Source organism: Malaclemys terrapin, chromosome 10, assembly GCF_027887155.1.
Source record: "Malaclemys terrapin pileata isolate rMalTer1 chromosome 10, rMalTer1.hap1, whole genome shotgun sequence".
In the NCBI taxonomy this organism is placed as follows: Eukaryota; Metazoa; Chordata; order Testudines; family Emydidae; genus Malaclemys; species Malaclemys terrapin.
The window spans coordinates 31,013,317-31,032,863 of record NC_071514.1 but is presented as its reverse complement, the minus strand read 5'-3'; the positions used below and the strand labels follow the sequence as shown (position 1 = coordinate 31,032,863).

The following is a 19,547-nucleotide window of genomic DNA, read 5'->3' as shown; positions in this document are numbered from 1 at the left end:
GTTTTTTTATATAGCGCTTTTATCCAAAGCACTTTAGAATAGTTAGCTAACGGTACAAACAACATTTGGAAAGATCAGTGGTCCACTGAGACCGTCAGCAATTTTCAAGTGGTCCACGAAAAAAAGATTGAGAACCACTGATTTAGCATATGACTGAAGACTGCGACTTTTGTTGTTATGAGACTATAAGATTTGGATGTATGCCATGTCTCCATTACTGCATAAAGTCCATGTACCTCAGTTATTCACAACATTGGAGGGATCAAAGTTGCTATCAGTATAGGAACAATCATAGGACAAAAAGGGGGGGGATATTTAACACAAAGAAGGAAAAATATACTCTGTCGGGTCCTGATCTGTGGTGATTCAGCATTTTGGCATAGGAAACTTGGTTTAATTATGGTTTTGGTCTGGGCACTGAAGGGAGTGCCCATCCCATCCCTCTTGGCTATAGATGGTGGCTGAGAGGCAGGCTCTTAAATACGGGATATTAAAGTGAGGTTGCAGGCGGCCAGGGGAGTGGAGGGAGAAAGGAAGTGGGTAGGAGTATTGTCGCAAATGAGTGGGATTTCCAAATATCCATCTGACTTGCTAAGAAAAAAACAAAGCCTGAGGGGAAAATCTAGAGCCTTTGATGTTTAGAAATAAAAGCTAGCAAACTCTCGTCACCATTTATTGTATGTGGCAATGAGTAGGTAAAATCTTCTTGCCCCAACGAGACTCATGGGATAGCCAAATAGTTGTTTGTCTGTTTCTTGTTTCTCCTCCACTGGAAAGGTTTTGGTATGTTTGGATTGTTGGTATAAAGGGCGGGGGGGGGGGAGGAGTGTCTCTTTTTCCGTTGCTGTTATGTTTTGTTATGGTTTGTATCTATTTTGTCTCCAGGATCTTACAGAAATGACTCACTTAGTGAGTTAGCTCTGCAATAAGAGAGCCTGGGAAAATACAAACACTCACTTCTTAAAGAGGCAGGATGCATTTACTGAGGAATGACATGCTGTACCCTCCAGTCTGTGCAAAGTGTCACTATCAGAGCCATCTTCCTCCCCACCACGTCACCCCTTTCAAATCTCTCTCGATTGCTATTTCTACTCATTGTCACCCAGCCTTATTGTCTTTTTCTGATGTACATGCGATCCCACAGAGAGGTGAAGCAGTCCGTGCAGTACATGCAGTAGAGACAGCATGGCATTCATTTCCCTCCTGCCCGTACGTGGCAGGCTTGCTTCCATAAAGAAATGCACATAAAGTGTAAAAGAAGAATATCCTGGATTTAGATGCTGCTTGAGGGCCTGTAACACACCCACTGAGCTGGAGAACAATTGCTTCTGGCTTTGTTGCGTTTTGGCCTGCCTGTGAGTTTGCCTCAGCCCGGCTGGCAGGCTCAGGCCCACTCTTGCTCAGTCAGTAAAGTTTATTCATTGACACAAAGAGAGCAAATGTTAGCTCAGCAAGGGGCACTGCCAGCAGCAGAACCACAGTAAGGGCTTCTCTTAGCCCAGCCCTGATAGCACCCCCTCTTGTCAGATGGATCTTCACTCCAGCCAGTGGTAGTCACAAGAATAAATTTGCCTCCTGCCATTGCCAATCAGTAGGGCAGGTTGATCCTTTATTTACAATATAATGAGACAACAATTACATTTTAGAGTGTTTTTCTCTTTGAGTATGTAGAGTAATTAGCAGGTTATTATTTAGGCCTCTCTAGCAGAACTTCACTTATAGGCCTTAAGGGCCTTTTTCCATCTGAAATCCCATGCCGGAATCTCTTCCTAGCCTCATTTAATCTATTCAGTGAGTTGCCCAAAGCACTATCCTGACTCCCAAGAAATGCTCTCTCTCTCTTATTCTTATGCTTCCTGCACCTCTCCTGCTGCACCCTGCCTCTCAGATGTTTGACCTCCAGACTCCCCTCCCATGTCTGGAATATTGCTCAAGAAGCTCATTAATGCCTTCCACCATCTCAACACTTATGCCCTAATCATTGCCACAAACTCACTGTGGTTAGGCACATCTGACTCCCCTGTTTAATTGGCATATGAGATAGCTCCCTACTTTTTTGCTCTATACCTTGCTGTTAGCAAATAGCACAGTCTGGTATTTGAAAATACCAGCTAGCCAGCCCTGAGATTTTTGAGCCCAGTGGGTCTAGGCTGTACCCTTTTGGCCTGCTCAAATGTTGGTTGGGCTTTCTGATCCTTTTGGTCTTCATATTTCTCCCATCTTTTTTTCTACTACAGTCTCCTTTCTCTCTGACTTCTCCTCTTTCTGTCTCTATCTACACTGCATTTATATTTTTGTAGTTCTAATTAGTCTCCTGTGATCAGTTAGCACATATACTGTGGGTTTATTTCCTTGAAAACCAGGAGGAATGAACCTTAAGGAGGAGTATTCTGACACTTAGAGATTCAATTGCAGGTAACCGTAGGAAAATCCCATTGTAGATCCAGCTACGTGATCTATTATCTTCTGAACAGATGGACATCTGCCAAGGTTATAAACATTTAATGGTAAAGTGTTGAGTCATAGGCAAGGCAGAAACCTCATACATTAATCAACCTGACAACAGCAGTTTCTTCTGTGAATTAGAATGTGTTAACATATATATTTAAACGTGAGGGTGTCTGGGTGTGTAGGCATATAACATTATAGTATTAAGGTAGCAACTCAGTACTTATGGTCAAGAAAGCACTTTTATTCTAAACTCGTATTTTCAGTGGCTTCTAACTTTCCCAAGAAAATGACCTTTAGAAGGGAACTTGGGTTTTTTTCATCCTACTTGCAAGTTTGAAGAAAATCTATTCATGTACCCCTGCATTATTCAAACATATGGGGGAAATGGATGCACTTGACTGTCTAATGCTGCATATGCAACACATTTCACAATCATTACATTCCCTTTCAGCATTAATGTGTGCTTTTCTGTTTTCTCTATAGTTGGTGATAGTTAATTTCTGAAACTATATTTTTTAAAATGTGTATTTCAAGGCTTCTGCATTGTAGAAGAACTTTCAAGTTAATGGACTATAGGAAATGTCTGTGCACTCGCTTATTTGATTTACACGAGCTCGACTTGGGAAAGCTTTTCTTTCCCCCAAGGCCAAGCCACTGAAAGATGGTAGTAGACAGGGAATTGAAGAGCTCTTGAATGTATCAAGCCTTAAAATTTGAATTTTAACCACTCTCATTGAAGCTATTGATCACCACTTACCCTTCATGGACTGATCATGCTCAGTAAAACCGCTGAAGCCAGCTGCCCTCACTCTGCTGCCCCTCCCCCCACTATCAGCAGGCAGGGATCAAAACAACAAAACTGAAGCCAATGGGATTATTGGGAGCATAAATCTTCAGTAAGGACTTCTGGATTTGACTCGGTAATCATAAAATCCCAGTAAAAGGCAAAACAGAGCATATATATGTATCAATCTCATGCATAGAGTTTGTGTTGATATTAAATTTACTCAGTTTTACAGTAATACTATGTTTAGTTTCATCAGATCTATGACATTCAAAACCCTGTAAATGAAATCAGTATCTCAAAGCAAATCTCTGTTTCCACTAAGGTGGGTTTTCTTTGTTCTTGTTTTGTTCAGATGTATAATGAACCTTCCATTGTTTTTTGTCCAACTGAAAAGTAATTATTTCAGTTTAGTAGAAAAAATTCCTAGCAGCTGCATAAATGCCTTTACTCTAATGCCCAAGGAAAGGAAAATGACATAAATAACAAATATTTTTAATTATAAATTTTATTTTAAAATGTAAATGTCATTAATCATGCATACATGTTAAGATGGTATTTTACAACTGGGAGGTTTTTATTTTTATTAATTTTTTTTTTTTTTTTTGCTTAGGACACTGTTACAATATATACTCTATGCGGTACAAAATACATAAAAAGTTACAGCAGAGCAAGAATAGATCAGCATATAACTGTACAACTGTAATACTTCAATGTAGTGATTTAGAAAGGTAAAAAGTGATCCAGGAAAGCATTGAAATGCTGTTGATAAAACTGTCCAGGTAAAAATGATGTGTGTAACATCAAATTTCACCAAAAGTGAAAAATATGTCTATAAAACGTGTGTCCGCGCATGAACATGTGCGCGTATACACACACACAATGTACATACACAACTAACTATAGTTGTAACTAAAGATGGGTCTAAACCCCAAAGTTCAGATGGAGATTCAAATTCTCCCAAAGTCCCAAGATGTTTGTTTCTATGATTTTGGGTCTGACTCATCACTAGTTGTAACAAAATGGATATCTATCATTGCTCTGTCGACATTCCCTCAAATATTGTTTCTTGCACTGTATATTTTTTATTCTTTTGGGGGTAAACAAGCACTATTTAGTTACGTTCTCTTCCACCTGCTGGCTATATAGTCATCCCCAACGCTTAAAAATATATAAACCCATTATACTGCTCACTGTCATAGTCTACACATGAGCATCTATACGCACAAACATGGGGCATATGGGAGTAACGAGCACCAGAAAGTCAGTTTGTGGGCATCAGTTGGTGACATTAGCAACGCAAGTGGCTATGAGAAGGCAAGCTTTAAATATAAAGAGTCTTATTTTCCTTATTCTTTGTTCATAAAGCATGTCTCAAAACATAACACAATTCACGCAGTACAAAACTTAGAACTCACATCAGATACTCTGACTGGACAAAGCCAGGTGTGAAATCGGATGAGGACTTCATGAGCTCTCACATGGCCATTTCCTCTACCTGATTCTATACTGGCTATATAAAACATACAAAAAGCATTGAACTTCTTGATACAAGGTAATGAGGCTTTAAAGCTGTACAGAAGCTTGCAGGGCTAGAATTTATTGCAAGTAATAATGCGGTAAAGAAGGTAGGGTACATAGAGAAAACACGTCATCTTACACAGAAATTAGGTGTTCCTATCAGACATAAGCTTTTGTTGTTTTGTTATAAATATATACCTTTACCATTACCCAATGTAAACAAAGAAATGCTATAAAAGCAAGGAGCCAACTAATTCGCAGACTTTTAAGGATGTGGGGGCACCTCATATGACACAGCCCGGCTGCCTAGAGCTTGGATTCTTTTCCAGGAAGCAGGTCAGGAAACTGAAGTTTTATGGCCATTAATGCACTTTGGGTTTTGCACAGAGGAAAGTTAAACTATGTCCAATGGATCATACTGCAATTTTCTGGTAACTAGAATAAATTTGTATATATAAAAGTATCTGAGTGGAAACCCATGGAGGGAACAAACTATTGTCCTCAAATCGTGCTGGTTCCAGCTCAACAACAAAATTAACTCTTTAACGTTGATAAAACATAAAGCAGAGTTTATAGCAAACTGTGTGTAGTTAATAGTCAATCAGACTTCAGTTTATTTTAATGGACGTGTAATGGAGAAGAACAGCAATCTTTACAATTTCCAAGAAAACTAAAATGATCATTTTCAATGTTGTAGGCTCTTCATACATCACGACACTTCAATTTAACTAGAGCAAAAGGAGCTAGGACCTGGGCTGGGGACAACTATAAACAAATCCTAAGGATTTTATTGTTTGCTGCTAGCCATATCAGCTGAGTGTTTGGGTCGAAGGAGATAAGCACTTGACATGAAGGAGTAGGGCAGTGTACCTAGCCAAAGCAGTGTATCCTGACTTTGCAGTTTGGGTGTAGTAATGGGAGACTAGTTTTTAAGTCAGAATGTTGGATAAAACAATAAAAGGTTTGGCGTTTGGGGTCTGTGTGGATAAGCATCCAGATTTCAAATGCTTTATCTGAACAATTTAGGCTACTTGATTCTGCAAAAACTGAGGAATGAGAACGGAATCTTATGATATTGCTGCCACTTCTGCTTCTGGACAAATGCTGGAGAAACCAAAACTGTGTCTTTAGCTAAGAGAATCTTGAGAGAAGTGCTGTTCCGATTTAGTTCTAAAACAACCAATGGATTGGATTGGGGGAAGGGATTCTTCATTGTGTCTCTGAATCAATTTACTGATCCATTAACAGATGCACTAGTGGGGTCGCTATTAAACTGGCATTAACAAGAACCTAAATGTTCATAATATTTATGGCCATTAATGTAGAAAGCATTTAATGTAAGTTTTGAAACTTTAGCCAGGATCTTAACGCATGACAGATCTGAATATTAACTACAAAATTTTATCTCTGAGGTGGAAGAAATTCAAAAGTTTTGAAGGTTTGACAGAGATACTGCCCCAGTTTAAGAATAAAATTGGTCTCGTGGCTTTTCTCATGAGATTATTTGGTTGAGTTGGGAATTCCATTGAGAACAGCTTGCATTCAATATTTTTGCTTCCATCTAACTTTACAGAATGAATCCAAATATTTTTGGGAGCAGGCAGATAAAAGCTACAGTTTGTTGTTTGGGTGAAAGATTTATTGAGAATGGTTTTACTATCCTCTTCCAGTGCTGCTAGAGTAGCAGGGACAAACTTTTGCTGTAGCTAGACTGAGACTGTCAAAGTATTTTGCTTATAAACTAATCCATATCTTTACCTGAGTTACATTAATTCATAGTATACCTATAAACTTGAATTTTGCCTTCAGAGATAGGTCAAGAACCTGTTTTAAATCAATGTCACCATGTATTATAATGGGTGGAATTGAATTGTATTCTGCAACAGAACTAAGAAGAAAATAATGCTTTCTTTGGAGGTGATAAAGCATACCCGATTGAAGCCATAACATATAAAGGCCATCACTTTTTTGATGAGTACTTTGTAATTATCCTTTGTTTTCAGTTTTGTTTCCTGTATCATTATCCCTATAGTAAGATTTATTCATGATGAGAGAAATATTTTTACACTTAATGAACTGTTTTAAGAGTGTGTGCACTAGGCACAACTGACCTGTACAATTCTCTAAGCTAGTTATCTTTTTTGTCCCTTTACTAACTACAGCACAAAAGCACTCTTATGAGCTGCAAAAGCTATTGGAAAGTGAATTCCTGCTACCTGAATTGTATTAAAATGTTAACGTTGTGTATTTTATCAGAAGAGATTACAACAGTTGTAACTAGGGAGGTAAATGAACATGGCTTTTCCTAAACCAACAGTGTTCAGGCAACTCATCACACAAGTTAAACAATAATCGGACTTCTATCAAAAGGCTTTTTCCATCCATCATATGAAACCAGAATGTCCAGCCTTATGTGATTTTACAATTCAACAGAAAAAAACTGTTTTTGTAAAGGTGAAGTTTGAAACAAATATACACAAAAATACTGAAATATCTGCACTTTAACCTGTGTTTAAGTAGTTACCAATCATACAACTGAAAGAGCGCTTGGAATTATCAACAATGTAAATGGTATGCAAGTACCTATGAAACTACTTACAAATCTATAATGTAATAGCCTCTCGCAGTTAATATACAGTACAAAATTTTTTTAAAAACCTAGTAAAATTGGATCAATGCAAAGCAGCAAGTAAGATATGGATCAAGACTCCTTTGGAATGTGGAGGCATTCACTTTATATCAAACAGCAGGTTTGGTGTATTGAGTTTCTTTTCACTGTGCTACACTTGACTGCATTTATTCTTTACAGTAATGTGAAAAAAATCCAAAACCAAAAGCACCTGAATTTTTAATATGCACCATCTGAACCAGCCAATCCAAATAAAGTATATTTTCTGACAATGAGGTCTCTGTGACATCACAATATTCTGGTCCTTTGCTATATTCTATACCATTTGTAAAGCACAGATATATATGATAAAGTGGTCTACTATTAAAAATTAATAGAAAAATCACAACTCCCCTTTTTAATATACAATGTCTCATAGGTGAAGGGGATATTGCTTTATAGAATTCTGCACTACAGCTGAAAGAGAAGCCTGAAGTATTTTTTGAGTTAAAACACCATTTTTGTAACACTTTTTAAAAAATGCATGTTTTTTGTTTCCTTTTTATCGGTGACCACAGTTATGATACAACAGTGTACAGAAACTTTGTCTTAAGCAATTTCTTTGTGTTAGCATCCAGCTGTACAGTAGGTAAGTACCTTGATAAAAGTTTTGATGGGCATTGGTTCAGCTACAAGGTTTTCTCCGTTCTTTTTTTTTTTTTTTTTTAAGTGGGGGGGGAGAAAGTTGTTCAAGTCAATGTGGTTTGCTTTAATATTTCGTTGGTCCCATATTCGATAGGCAGTGCAGAAAGAGCTTATAACTCAGAGAGATAGAAGACAAAATGCCTCCAAAATTCCATACCACCTTGCTGGAAAAGCTGTTACCCAGTGTCAATGTGTTTCCTTGTGTTTAGATTCTTTGATTAAGGCATCTCGTTTAGAAATCTTTCTTGGAAGTTAATCTAGCTTTAAAAAGAAAAGTTTATCCAACTCGGACAGGAAGCTTTTTGCAACAGGAAGTTGGTTTTTGGAGCATCTGCGGTGAGAAATGAAAGGATTGCTTGCTCTCAAAAGCAAAGGGCAGCTGCATGAAAAAGTGGGCCCCCCAAAGGTAGAATGTAACTGAAATCAAACAATAAAAGAGCCTGGCACTAACTTCCAGTACTAGTTTGTTTGTTTTTTCTCCACGTGTGTGAAAAAAACGAACAAAATGTTTCTGAGTGCAAATATATTTACCGAGTAAGGTTGTGGCAAAGGTATGTCTTCATTGTACTTATTGTGTAATATAAATAGCCATCCCTGAGAAAGGAGAAGGGGGTGGGGGGAGAAAGCCCAACACAACTGAATTGTAACTGTATATATGCTTGTGTTGTGCAATCCGATCTCTCAAAACTGCTCGGACACCTGAGGTGAATTATAGATGGGTTTTTTAAGGTTTTATGGGTTTTTTATATATAAACAACAATCAAGAGCATCTGTGTATGGCTGTAAAACATATGAAATATTGAGGCAGCAGGAGCCACTAAGTGGAACATTAAGATCCGTCTGTCCGTGAGGTTAGACCAGCCACCTGTTTGGTGAGGTGAAGAGTTCTTGTTTTGAAGTTGCAGCGAGAGGCAGCTACTTACCGAAAAAACAAAACAAAATAAGCAACAGTTTTAAAACTGTGTGCAACACAAATTCAACTCCACAATAAGTGTCAGAGGCAAAGTGCTGACATCCAGTGCAGGTAGGTTTATGGGGAGCTGGCGGGGCTGATGGTGGGGCTTGATGCATCCGAACGGCTATAGTCACTGACAGACCCCGTTCTGGAGCTGCTGCCGCTCCGCCTCTTGAGCATGCTGGGGTGGAAGTTGGCATGGCGACGGGCATGCTTCGTCAGGTGGTCGCTGCGCATGAAACGTTTCTCGCAGAGAGGGCAGCCGAACTTCTTCTCTCCAGTGTGAGTGCGGTAGTGCCGGGCCAGTTCGTCGGAGCGGGCAAATTTCTTGTTGCATTCTTGCCAGCTGCATTCAAAAGGCCTCTCTCCTGCGAAAAGAATGACATGGTCTTTGTAATTACAAGGGCCAGCAATGCAAGCACAATGTTTCTCGCATTTTCTGTAGGAAAGAGGAAAAATGTGGGAGGTGGGGATGGAGTGGATGTCATTCCTTCCAGAGGGAGGCAGATAAAAGGTCTATTTGTTGTAGAGGAGGTTGTTGTTGTATTCCAAGTTATTGGGAGTTCCATATAACGAGTAACTCTAGAGAATGGTTTGATCTTTGGAGGTACGGAGCACCTGCCACTCTCAGTGAAGGCAAGGACAGCCGTGGGAGCTCAGTGCCCTGAAAATCTGGCCCACCCTATGTAACTATGGACTTTATTGATCCTATCTGCACTGCCTGTGCATCTGTGGCGCACTCTCTGAACCCCCAAAGTGATATATCAGCATCCACTTGGCTCACTGTAAAACCTGAGAAGATTTCACAAGGTCAGTTTCTGTGGCAGTTCACAAAGGTGATGATGAAGTATCTGGACTTGATACCACCAGGACCATACATAGATTATACAAAGAAGCAGTGTTGTCCAGTAGATAGGGCACTGGGCTGGGAATCAGAAGACCTGAGATACAGTCCCAGATCTACCTCTGGCCTGCTGCATGGCCTTGGGCAAGTTACATTGTCTCTCTGGGCCTCGGTTTCCCCATTTGTAAAATGGGGATAATGGTACATACCCTCCTCTGTAAAGTCCTTTGATATCTATGCATAAAAGTCCTATCTGTTACATGTAACACACTTCTATAACCCCCACTTCTGTAGTAGCTGAGTGGCTCATAAAATTCATTAAAAATATAACAGGTATATTTTATTAATCTGTATCTTCTAATTTTCTTGTGATAACCAACTTTATAAAAACTTCCTAGTTATACTAACTTATGCTTCCTAAAATTGTGGGTAAGTGTATAGTGCTATCTGTAATGCTTAGAGGACTGCAACTATTCTGTGCCAACAACAGAAGTAAAAATATTGCATAGAATAAACCAAATAGAAAAAATTGCTTTTTCTGAATATGGGCCTCCCAACTAGACCATATAGGTATCTTTGATTCAGCCAAATTTCTGGGCCTAATATACAAGCTGTTGGCTGGCTGAGGCTCCTTTACTTGGGATGCCTAGTGTGAGTATGTCTAACACGAGCTGGTAATTATACCCCTAGTTCCCAGTGTAGACATACCCTTAAAGAGACATGCAGTCTTGATGTACTGCATCTTTGATATTGCTGGGGCAAGCAGCACTGATAACAGGCCAGATAAAAGTACTGATAAATGCCCCCTCATGGGATTTTAAGAGGCATCTCTGATTAGCGAGAATAGGATTATGTCTCCCATGCACAGGAAACAACGATTGTATTCTTGCTAATCAGGATGCATGCTTCATCTTCTGCAGACGGAGCTGAGAACTTGTTTCCGTAATGGGTGAGGGCAAAGGTGAGCTGAAATCATGGGAGTGCCTCCATGCAGCAGGAGATACCAAATGCTTCAGCATTTAAATAATAAACAAAGCACATACTCCATAAACAACAAGGAGCCTGGTGGCACCTTAAAGACTAACAGATTTATTTGGGCATAAGCTTTCGTGGGTAAAAACCTCATTTCTTCAGATGCATCTGAAGAAGTGAGGTTTTTACCCACGAAAGCTTATGCCCAAATAAATCTGTTAGTCTTTAAGGTGCCACCAAAGTCCCTGTTGTTTTTGTTGATACAGACTAATATGGCTACCCCCTGATACTTGATACACATACTCCATGTTTCATGACCACCAGGTCTATGTTGTCTGGTAAGCGTATAAGTTTTTCACCTTCTCAATTACATCAAGCTCACGTTTGTTCCTGTGACAGTATCTCTGGATTTTTAATCAACTCAGACTACAAAAGGAGGTGGTACATGCTAGGGGCCCCCCAATTTTTTTTTCACATAGTACTGAGCTGGGGAGATTTAGTATTGCCAGCAACCCCTGTGGGATCATGCCCACTGCAGCTCCGGATCCCAGCCCCTCGCCTGTTGAGTCTGCGACATGCTCATCCCCCACTGGGTTGCAGAGCTGAGGCCGGCTCCTTTCTTCAGGCATTGTGACCTGGAGCACAGGATCGCAGTGCCACTGAGGTTTGGCTCATCCGCCCCTCCGTTGATGGAGACAGAGGAGCAGATTGGCAGTGAGTGAGTGGTGTTGCGATCTAGCACACAGGGATCACAGTACCACTCATGTTTGGCTGGCCCCCCTCTGGACAGGCCGAACCTGAGTGGAGCTGTGATGCCCAGGTGCCAGGTCCCAATACTATTCTGGGGACCCTCTCCAACAAGGGACTTGGGGGGAACTGCCTCTTTTTCCACCAACACTGTCACCCTCTGGCAACCCTGCTAGCAACGATACATACCATGTATAATGTTCATAAGGCTGTAGGCGCCACTGGTGCAGACACTGTGAAATGCTAATAAAGCAAGATGTTCAAGAACAGAAAAGTCTGAAACTCCGCCCTTAACATAAGTGGTTATGTTAAAAGGAGCACCCAGCCAGCACATTCATGTAGCTATGATGGCTGTGGAAGCAGAGAAAGAACTGTCATGCATTGCATTCCCTTCCTGTCAGTTCTTTCTCTGCTTCCACATGGCTAACAAAGCTTAGAAGATATTCAATCCCCAAACACACAACCTCTTTCTAATCCTCCTCTCCATATATCATAAGACTAGCTAGCTCTGCTGTATGACCCAGTTTCAGCAAATCCACAGGCAACATTATGATATCTGAGCATCACTTTATTTTCCATTTTGGGAGTGGGGAAGGAATCTTCTAGGAACCCCTCATTTTTCTCTTCATTCCACAACTCAAGGGCCCTGTGTGAGATTGACCCATGTTAGCTGATGAGTGCTAGATGCAAAGGCCATAAAAACCCCACTCCTTGGATTGGGCAAAAGTAGTACATTTCAGTGATGAAAGGTATGTATTATTCCTTCCCTCCCTCTCCCCACCACCATGCTCCTAGAAGCATGTTTTCCCAGCCACTGCCACATTGGGGAGCAACAGACACATTCATTTTCTGTTTAATTCTTGCATGACCCTGTGAAATATTCTAAGTTGTCTCCTGTCTAATTTTTCTTTTTGCTTTCCCCCTGAATACACTGCACATGTTTTACTATGATAGATACGCTTTAACATTTCCATTAGCTCTGCCTTTCGTATGTGTGTAAGGGGAAGGGCATGTTTTCTGTTTCAGTATTGCTCATGCTGGGCCTGGAGGAAGCTTCTGATCTCTTTATCGCCCAGACTAGTTTTCTTAGTGTGTGTTTTCATAGCAACCAGAATCAGCAAATGCTGTTGGCAGGGAAGACTTTCTCCATTCAATGGCTGCTTTTAGATAGAGAAGGGAACTGTTAATTTGGAATACTTCTCTTCTTTTGTTAGCCTGACCATGAAGAAAAAACAAAATGGTATCTCACATATTGGTCAACTAGCTCACGATCAGCTGCTATTTTCTATGTCCAGTGTTTAGTACCGTGCAGCAGGCACAATGCCTCTAGCAGCCCTGGAATGCTAGCATAGCTGCTCCTTCACATTTGGAAAGGATGCTGTGTTCACTCTTTGTTCCCTTCCTCCCCACCTTCCTTCAGCCAGCTGTGTTGACCAGCCCGGAGTCCCTCAGGGTAGAAGAGACCCCAGGTCCTGGAGCTCAGAAGTGGAATAGTACCTGGCCCATTGTGCACTCATAGAGAGCCAGTCATTATGGGCCAGAATGTGACATCTATCCACATGGCCAGCCTGAGCTAATAGAGGGGCAAGGCAATAATTATAGTGAGGATGATGGGCATTAGAGCAATAAAAACGGTGAAGCTTGAAAATTCCCAAGAGTATAGGAGAGGATCTTCCTCCCCCAACCGCTGTACTCTTCCTTTCCATGCTCTCTTTTTCCCCCTCTTTCCAGTTCAACCTTCCTCGCCCTCATTTCAGTCTTCCCTAGTCATGTCAAAGGTTGACTAATTTTCTTTCTGTAGTTGCCCCAAAGTTTCTTGGCCTGGTGGAGTCACCTTTCCCAACCATGACTGGCAGACAGGGTTGCTTCTAGGGGTTGTTAGCTTTCTAAAATGCTTCCCAACTCTGGGGTAAGTCCTCCTTAAAGAAAAACTGCACAGTGAAGGAGCCCTAGATGCCTAATGTAAAGAAACCAAACTCATTACTCTTTATAAAAATCAGCATGAGGGCAGGAGCAAAGCTGCCTTTGGGTATTAATTAAGGTGAGTCCTAGCTGCAGTATTTCCTCCAAAACCACATATGGAAATTCTCAGGCTGCCATCAGTCTCCTCCTCTCTTACACAAAAGAGAAGTGGTTTTCTGTGCAGGTAGGTTATATAAGTGGCCTTTTACTGGCAGTAAAGCAATCAACAGAACTGGAGATTATATGACTTGATTGCTTAATTGTATCAGGGAACATGCAGCCACAGTACATTTTTCTTGCATAAGCATTACCCCATGGACACGGTGTTCTCTCCAAACAGCTTTCAGTATTAAAGTAGCTTTCTCCTTTGTGTTCTGTGAAGCAAATCCTGCAGCCCCAGCTCACGCAACACTGAAGCTAATGAGAGTTTTGCCTTAGTCACAAACTGCAGGATTTGGCCCTAAGGTTAGTGTAGAAATATTGCATGGTGACTGAAAACTAGTGTAACAAGTGAAGAATGTGTATATATTCTTCAAACTGTACCATGGCTACCTGAGAATCCCTTTGCTAACAGGGCTAGCAGATCTTGCCACACACAAAAAAGAAGTTAATCCCGAAAGATGAACTGCAAAGGTTTAAAAAAAAAAACTCGTATGCAGGCTCCTCAGAGAGGAAATAGGTGCCTGGCTATCTTACAAGGTACGAAATATTCAACCACAATTTAAATAAGTTGGATCCCAGAGATCTTAATAAATCTGAACTGCAACCTCTCTTGTTCCTCTGACAGAGCACATAACATCATCCAGCTTGTGTCTGGAGTTACAGCATTAAAGTATAGGACAGATGGAAAAATAACACATTGGAGAGCTAAATTCAACTGATCTTAATTCAAAATTACACAAGCAGGAACATTCTGACTTCTTCCTGAACTCCAAACAGGCCAAAGGGAAAAACTGTGCTAAGCCCTTGTGTGCCCTGTTGTGTTCTGGAAATCTGAAACACCCACTGTGTAAATGTGAGGTGCGGTGCTGGGTGTTATCTTGCTACAGATAGTGTGAGAAACTTGTCTCTGCTTCTGAAAAGGATTTAGACGCAAGTAGGGTCAGTTTTAACAGGGGTTCATGTAAATTGTGTCTGAAACCACCCTTGTATGATGATTTCATTTGATAAATCTGTTATCTGTAATTACGCATGCTACACATCATCATGGGAGATGAGAAATACAGAAGTGGGCCAGATGTTGGCCTCTATTAAGTCTGATTTGTGCCACTCTGTAGTACATAGCTGACTTTAAACCTGGTCTATGTCCAGCTGAGGATTCTCCCTTGCGTGCCACTATCCTTTGTAGTCCTTAGTGAAGGGAGTATGAACAGATTCAGGCTGCGCTCCTAAATTGCTGGAATAGCGCTTAGGAGGTCATTGCAGTCAGTGTAACTCAGAGCGACTTGGAGGCTGTTCTAAGTTGTGCCAGGGCCCAGCTGGCCCCCAGTTCAGGGGACAGGGGGGTACAAAACCACACCTGCCCCACTTCTCAAATCCTTCATGGAGCACTGCTCAGGCAGTCCCAAGTATCTAGTCCTAGTGGGCAAGTGTTTAAGGTTTGGCTAAAAGCCACTGTTTGTACACTAAGGGTTATGGCTTTGAATGTGCAGCTGACACATTTACCCTTTCCTGAGAAGGCCAAGAGGAAATGGCAAAGCTATTTTGCTCTCAGTAACTTTCATCTGTTTAATTTTTGTTGCTAAAATAGTCAAAAATCCTTTAAAAAGAGATGATTAATGAAGAAAGACGGTGGTGTGAATAATGCATCCTTTGATCAACTTTCTAATGCTCCTGATGTACACTGCCACATCCCTCTCTCTCAGTATCTAACAGCCTCACTCTTTCTGCCTTATCCCTGCTCCTCAGAAAGACTCTTGATTTGTTCCCCTGTGACCTGCCACAAGCTGAGGAGTTGAGAAGGGCCAACTTGCATCATGTCATTAGCCATCTGCAGATGGTGACAGCACAACTGAGCTGCTTGCAGCCTGATTCCATGTGGATTGTTAGCTATATGCAGTGGAGTGATATCTTATTTGGCAAGGTGCCACATGATAGGCATGGTGGAGGATGGTCTCTAAGGTGCACGTGTGCTCAGAGAAGCTGCTTTAAGTTTCACCAACTTAGCTGGACAGTTGCTTCTTCAAGTGCCCAGAATCTGCACAGAGGCTAGAAAAGAGACCAGTGAGTTTGTTCAAGCTTAACAAAGAAAAAAAACCTACAACTAACTGAGCTGCCAGGACAGACTCTGACATGTGGGACATTTTCAGTTTTATAGGACACATGGTCAAAGATTTGGCAATCAGAACTGCCCCATTAAAAATGGAACAGCTGTCCACCCTAAGGCTTAGAGCATTATTAAATCTAAACCTAATTACATGGAGGTTCACATGCTTATAACTTAATATCTTGACTTAGCTTATGACAGCTTCTACTGGTCATGTTTGCTACTCAGAACACACAGAGCAAGTGTGTGCTCTCCAAAGAAGTTCTATTTATCCTTGATTCCCTGAGACATCTCAGCTGGAGGCTTGGTGACCACAAAGCCAGAAATTTTGGTTCCAAAGTGAACTGGTAATCTGGTCATTTAGTTCATGGAAGGGAATTGCATGTTGTCATCAAAACAGAGCTAGAAACCTGAACATGCCAACTAGCACCATCCTTGTATTAAAAATGTAGAAATTCATAATTTAGTGTTCGGGTTTTTTTGTTTTGTTTTGTTTTGTTTTGCAACAGGCTGAGTGGTTGCTGAGGACAGGAGGCAGAGGATCAGTAGAGAAGCAGCCGAAGTGTCCCTCCTCCAAAAGAGGAAATGCTATTCTAGGAAAGAACATTAGACCAATGCAGTCTAGTTTATTGGGTTTGCACTCTGAGAGAACAAACTAATAGACTATTTTTAAAAATAGTCTTCAAATAACACTGGCATGCACTTGGGAACATTTCCATTGCCGCTTCATGCCTGTTTGCATAAAGGCACTTCAAGCTGGTTGAGAAATGAAACCCGTAACCTCCTCAAGGCTACAGAGGTTTTAAAATGTAGCTTTGATGCTATATAATGGTGCTTTCTTTGCAGAGAATCTAAAGGGAAAAAAATAAACTCCCAAATTTCCATATTCCTGTAAGTGGAAACTCATGCATTTCTAAGTTCCAAAATTTATTTTTTCCCTTAGCATTTTCACTTTCTTTGGTTTTCATAATAATTTTGTCAAAACCCAAGATGTATGGGTTGGAGATTCTAAGCACACACCAACCCAACTGAGATATACCCACCAAATACCAGGCCTACCAAGATGTTGACAGGGTTACTTTGATCTACAGCTTTCCCTATGCAAGAGCAACTAGTCGAACTGGAACTGAGCAAGAACTGCAACCAGGGCCGGCTCCAGGCACCAACCGAGCAAGCTCGTGCGTGGGGCGGCAGATTGTACGAGGCAGCATTCGGCCCAATCCTAGGGCGGCACGGCCGCTTTTTTGTTTGTTTGTTTTGTTCTGCTCCGGCCTGTAGGGGGCGGCGGCGCAGAGGAGGGGAGCGCCCTGCAGCAAGCCCCACAGGGCAGCCCGCGTCCTGCCCTCCCAGCAGGTGGCGTGGCGGTTGGGGCCGCGTGGCAGCGCCCCGCTGAAGCCCTGGCCGCACCTTTCTCTCTCTCCCCTCCGCCCCCTCCCCCTCTATCCCGTTAGCCGGGGCACCAGTGCAGGGAGTCCCTCTGCACCCTGGCTCCGGCTTTGCCGTTTTTTGCCGCCCCCCCCCCCCTTTTTTTTTTTTTTTTTGTTTGGGGCGGCAAAAAAGCCAGACCACCAACAATCTTCAATTAGTTTCTTGACCTTTTAAATAACTGTGCTTTTGCTGCACTTATAACCATTCTCTGTTTGCTGTGCATGAATGTTCATGCCATCAATTTAGACCGGGATGAATGTTTCTCTAAAAGAGATTTTTCAAAGTTGCAAAACTTCAGCTTTATTTTACTGTGTGTGAGGGTCAGTGCTGAAAGTGTTTCTGTACTTATTCAATGTGGGAGCAGAAATTATATGAGCAACTACCACCGCTCAAATAGTGAATGATGAACACACACTCAGTTACTATGATGATGATAGCCATAAAAAGCAACGAAACATAATTAGTGCAAAATTCCTACTCTATCCCTAAAATTGCAGTCAGTTCCCCCCAAGCGCAAAAGTAAGTAATGACCTTTCCATTTGGTACAGTCCAATGTTGCTTTAAAATGTTAAGACATGACTTGACCGGAGTGGAAGCCCATTCCACCCAAACACTAAATTATGAATTTCTACATTTTTAATACAGTACATCCTCTTAGTGAAATACCTCCTCACATTTCCACATATATTCTCTCTTCATTGAAATCCAGCCCTTCTAATACAAGTCTGTCCAATGGTCTCAGGCGGATCCTGAATCTTATCTCTGTAATAGTGTGATGGGGTGACCAGCCCTTTGAGGACCCCTGCTGGAGGCCTCACAGTCTTACCACACCCTGTCCCAGAAAAAGAGCAGCGAAGGTGGGTCCTCCAGGCCTTCCTAGAGAGGCTGCAGGGAAGCAGCCAATCAGAGCGCATCAGGCTCACATAAAAGGCGCTGAACAGGTCAGTTTCTGGTAGGGACCAGAGGAACAAGAAATGGGGTGCCTTGCTGGAGTGCTAGGGCAAATCAGAAGAGGGTTCTGGTGACACTGACATTCTGTGAGGAAGAATTTCAGCCCTGAGGTAAGGGTAAAGAGGAAGGGGTTCTGTGGGAAGAGGCCCAGGGAATAGCAGTAGCAGCAACAACTACTACTATTACAGGAAACAGGAGGTGGTTGCTAGTTATAGGGTTCCTGGATTGGACCCAGAGTAGTGGGTGGTCCTGGGTCCCCCCCTGCTGGCAGGGTGGCCTAAGCCTTGAGAAGGGGATAAGGGTTGTTTAGAGGCCCAAGTGAAGGGCAGGACTTAGTCTCCAGGCAGGAAGCCCTGGGGGCACTGCTCTATACCAGGGCAGATGTGGATTTAAAGCTAGCCCAGAAAGGACTGAGAAGTGAGCCCAAAGACCGGGCTAAAGATACCAAGAAGGGCAAAGTGATAGGTCCTGTTGGACTCTTGTTACCCTGGAAGAGGTTCATAGAATAAAATCATAGAATGTCAGGGTTGGAAGGGACCTCAGGAGGTCATCTAGTCCAACCCCTTATTCAAAGCAGGACCAATCCCCAACTAAATCATCCCAGCCAGGGCTTTGTCAAGCCTGACCTTAAAAACCTCTAAGGAAGGAAATTCCACCACCTCCCTAGGTAACCCATTCCAGTGCTTTACCACCCTCCTAGTGAAAAAGTTTTTCCTAATATCCAACCTAAACCTCCCCCACTGCAACTTGAGACCATTACTCCTTGTTCTGTCATCTGGTACCACTGAGAACAGTCCATCCTCTTTGGACCCCCCCGCCTTTCAGGTAGTTGAAAGCAGCTCTCAAATCCCCCCTCATTCTTTTCTTCTGCAGACCAAACAATCCCAGTTTCCCTCAGCCTCCCCTCATAAGTCATGTGCTCCAGCCCCCTAATCATTTTTGTCGCCCTCTGCTGGGCTCTTTCCGATTTTTCCACATCCTTCTTGTAGTGTGGGACCCAAATCTGTACACAGTACTCCAGATGAGGCCTCACCAATGCCAAATAGATGGGAATGATCACGTCCCTCGATCTGCTGGCCATGCTCCTACTTATACAGCCCAAAATGCTGTTAGCCTTCTTGGCAACAAGGGCATATTGTTGACTCATATCCAGCTTCTTGTCCACTGTAGATGTGAGTGGCCCTTGTCACAAATAGCCCTTAGCTACTTTAGAACAGTGTACTTTAATCAAGCCACCTCTTTGTTATTTTAAGGCTAAATAATCCCATCTTCATTAAGCATTCCCTTCAGAGGTACTCTCCATTACTGGTCATCTTTGTTGCCTACACTATATACTAAGTTGGAGAGTGTATC

The 19,547-nt window shown here is 41.9% G+C and overlaps 1 protein-coding gene across 1 annotated transcript in view; it reads right to left on the bottom strand.

Annotated features, from left to right (window-relative positions):
- Positions 1-6,227: 6,227 nt before the first annotated feature.
- KLF13 (KLF transcription factor 13) overlaps positions 6,228-19,547 on the bottom strand; it is a 48,426-nt gene continuing 35,106 nt past the window's right edge. The window contains exon 2 of the mRNA XM_054042497.1: positions 6,228-9,392. Within this exon, the coding sequence (XP_053898472.1) occupies positions 9,100-9,392 (293 nt within the window). The 3' untranslated portion in view covers positions 6,228-9,099. The remainder of the gene's footprint in view (positions 9,393-19,547) is intronic.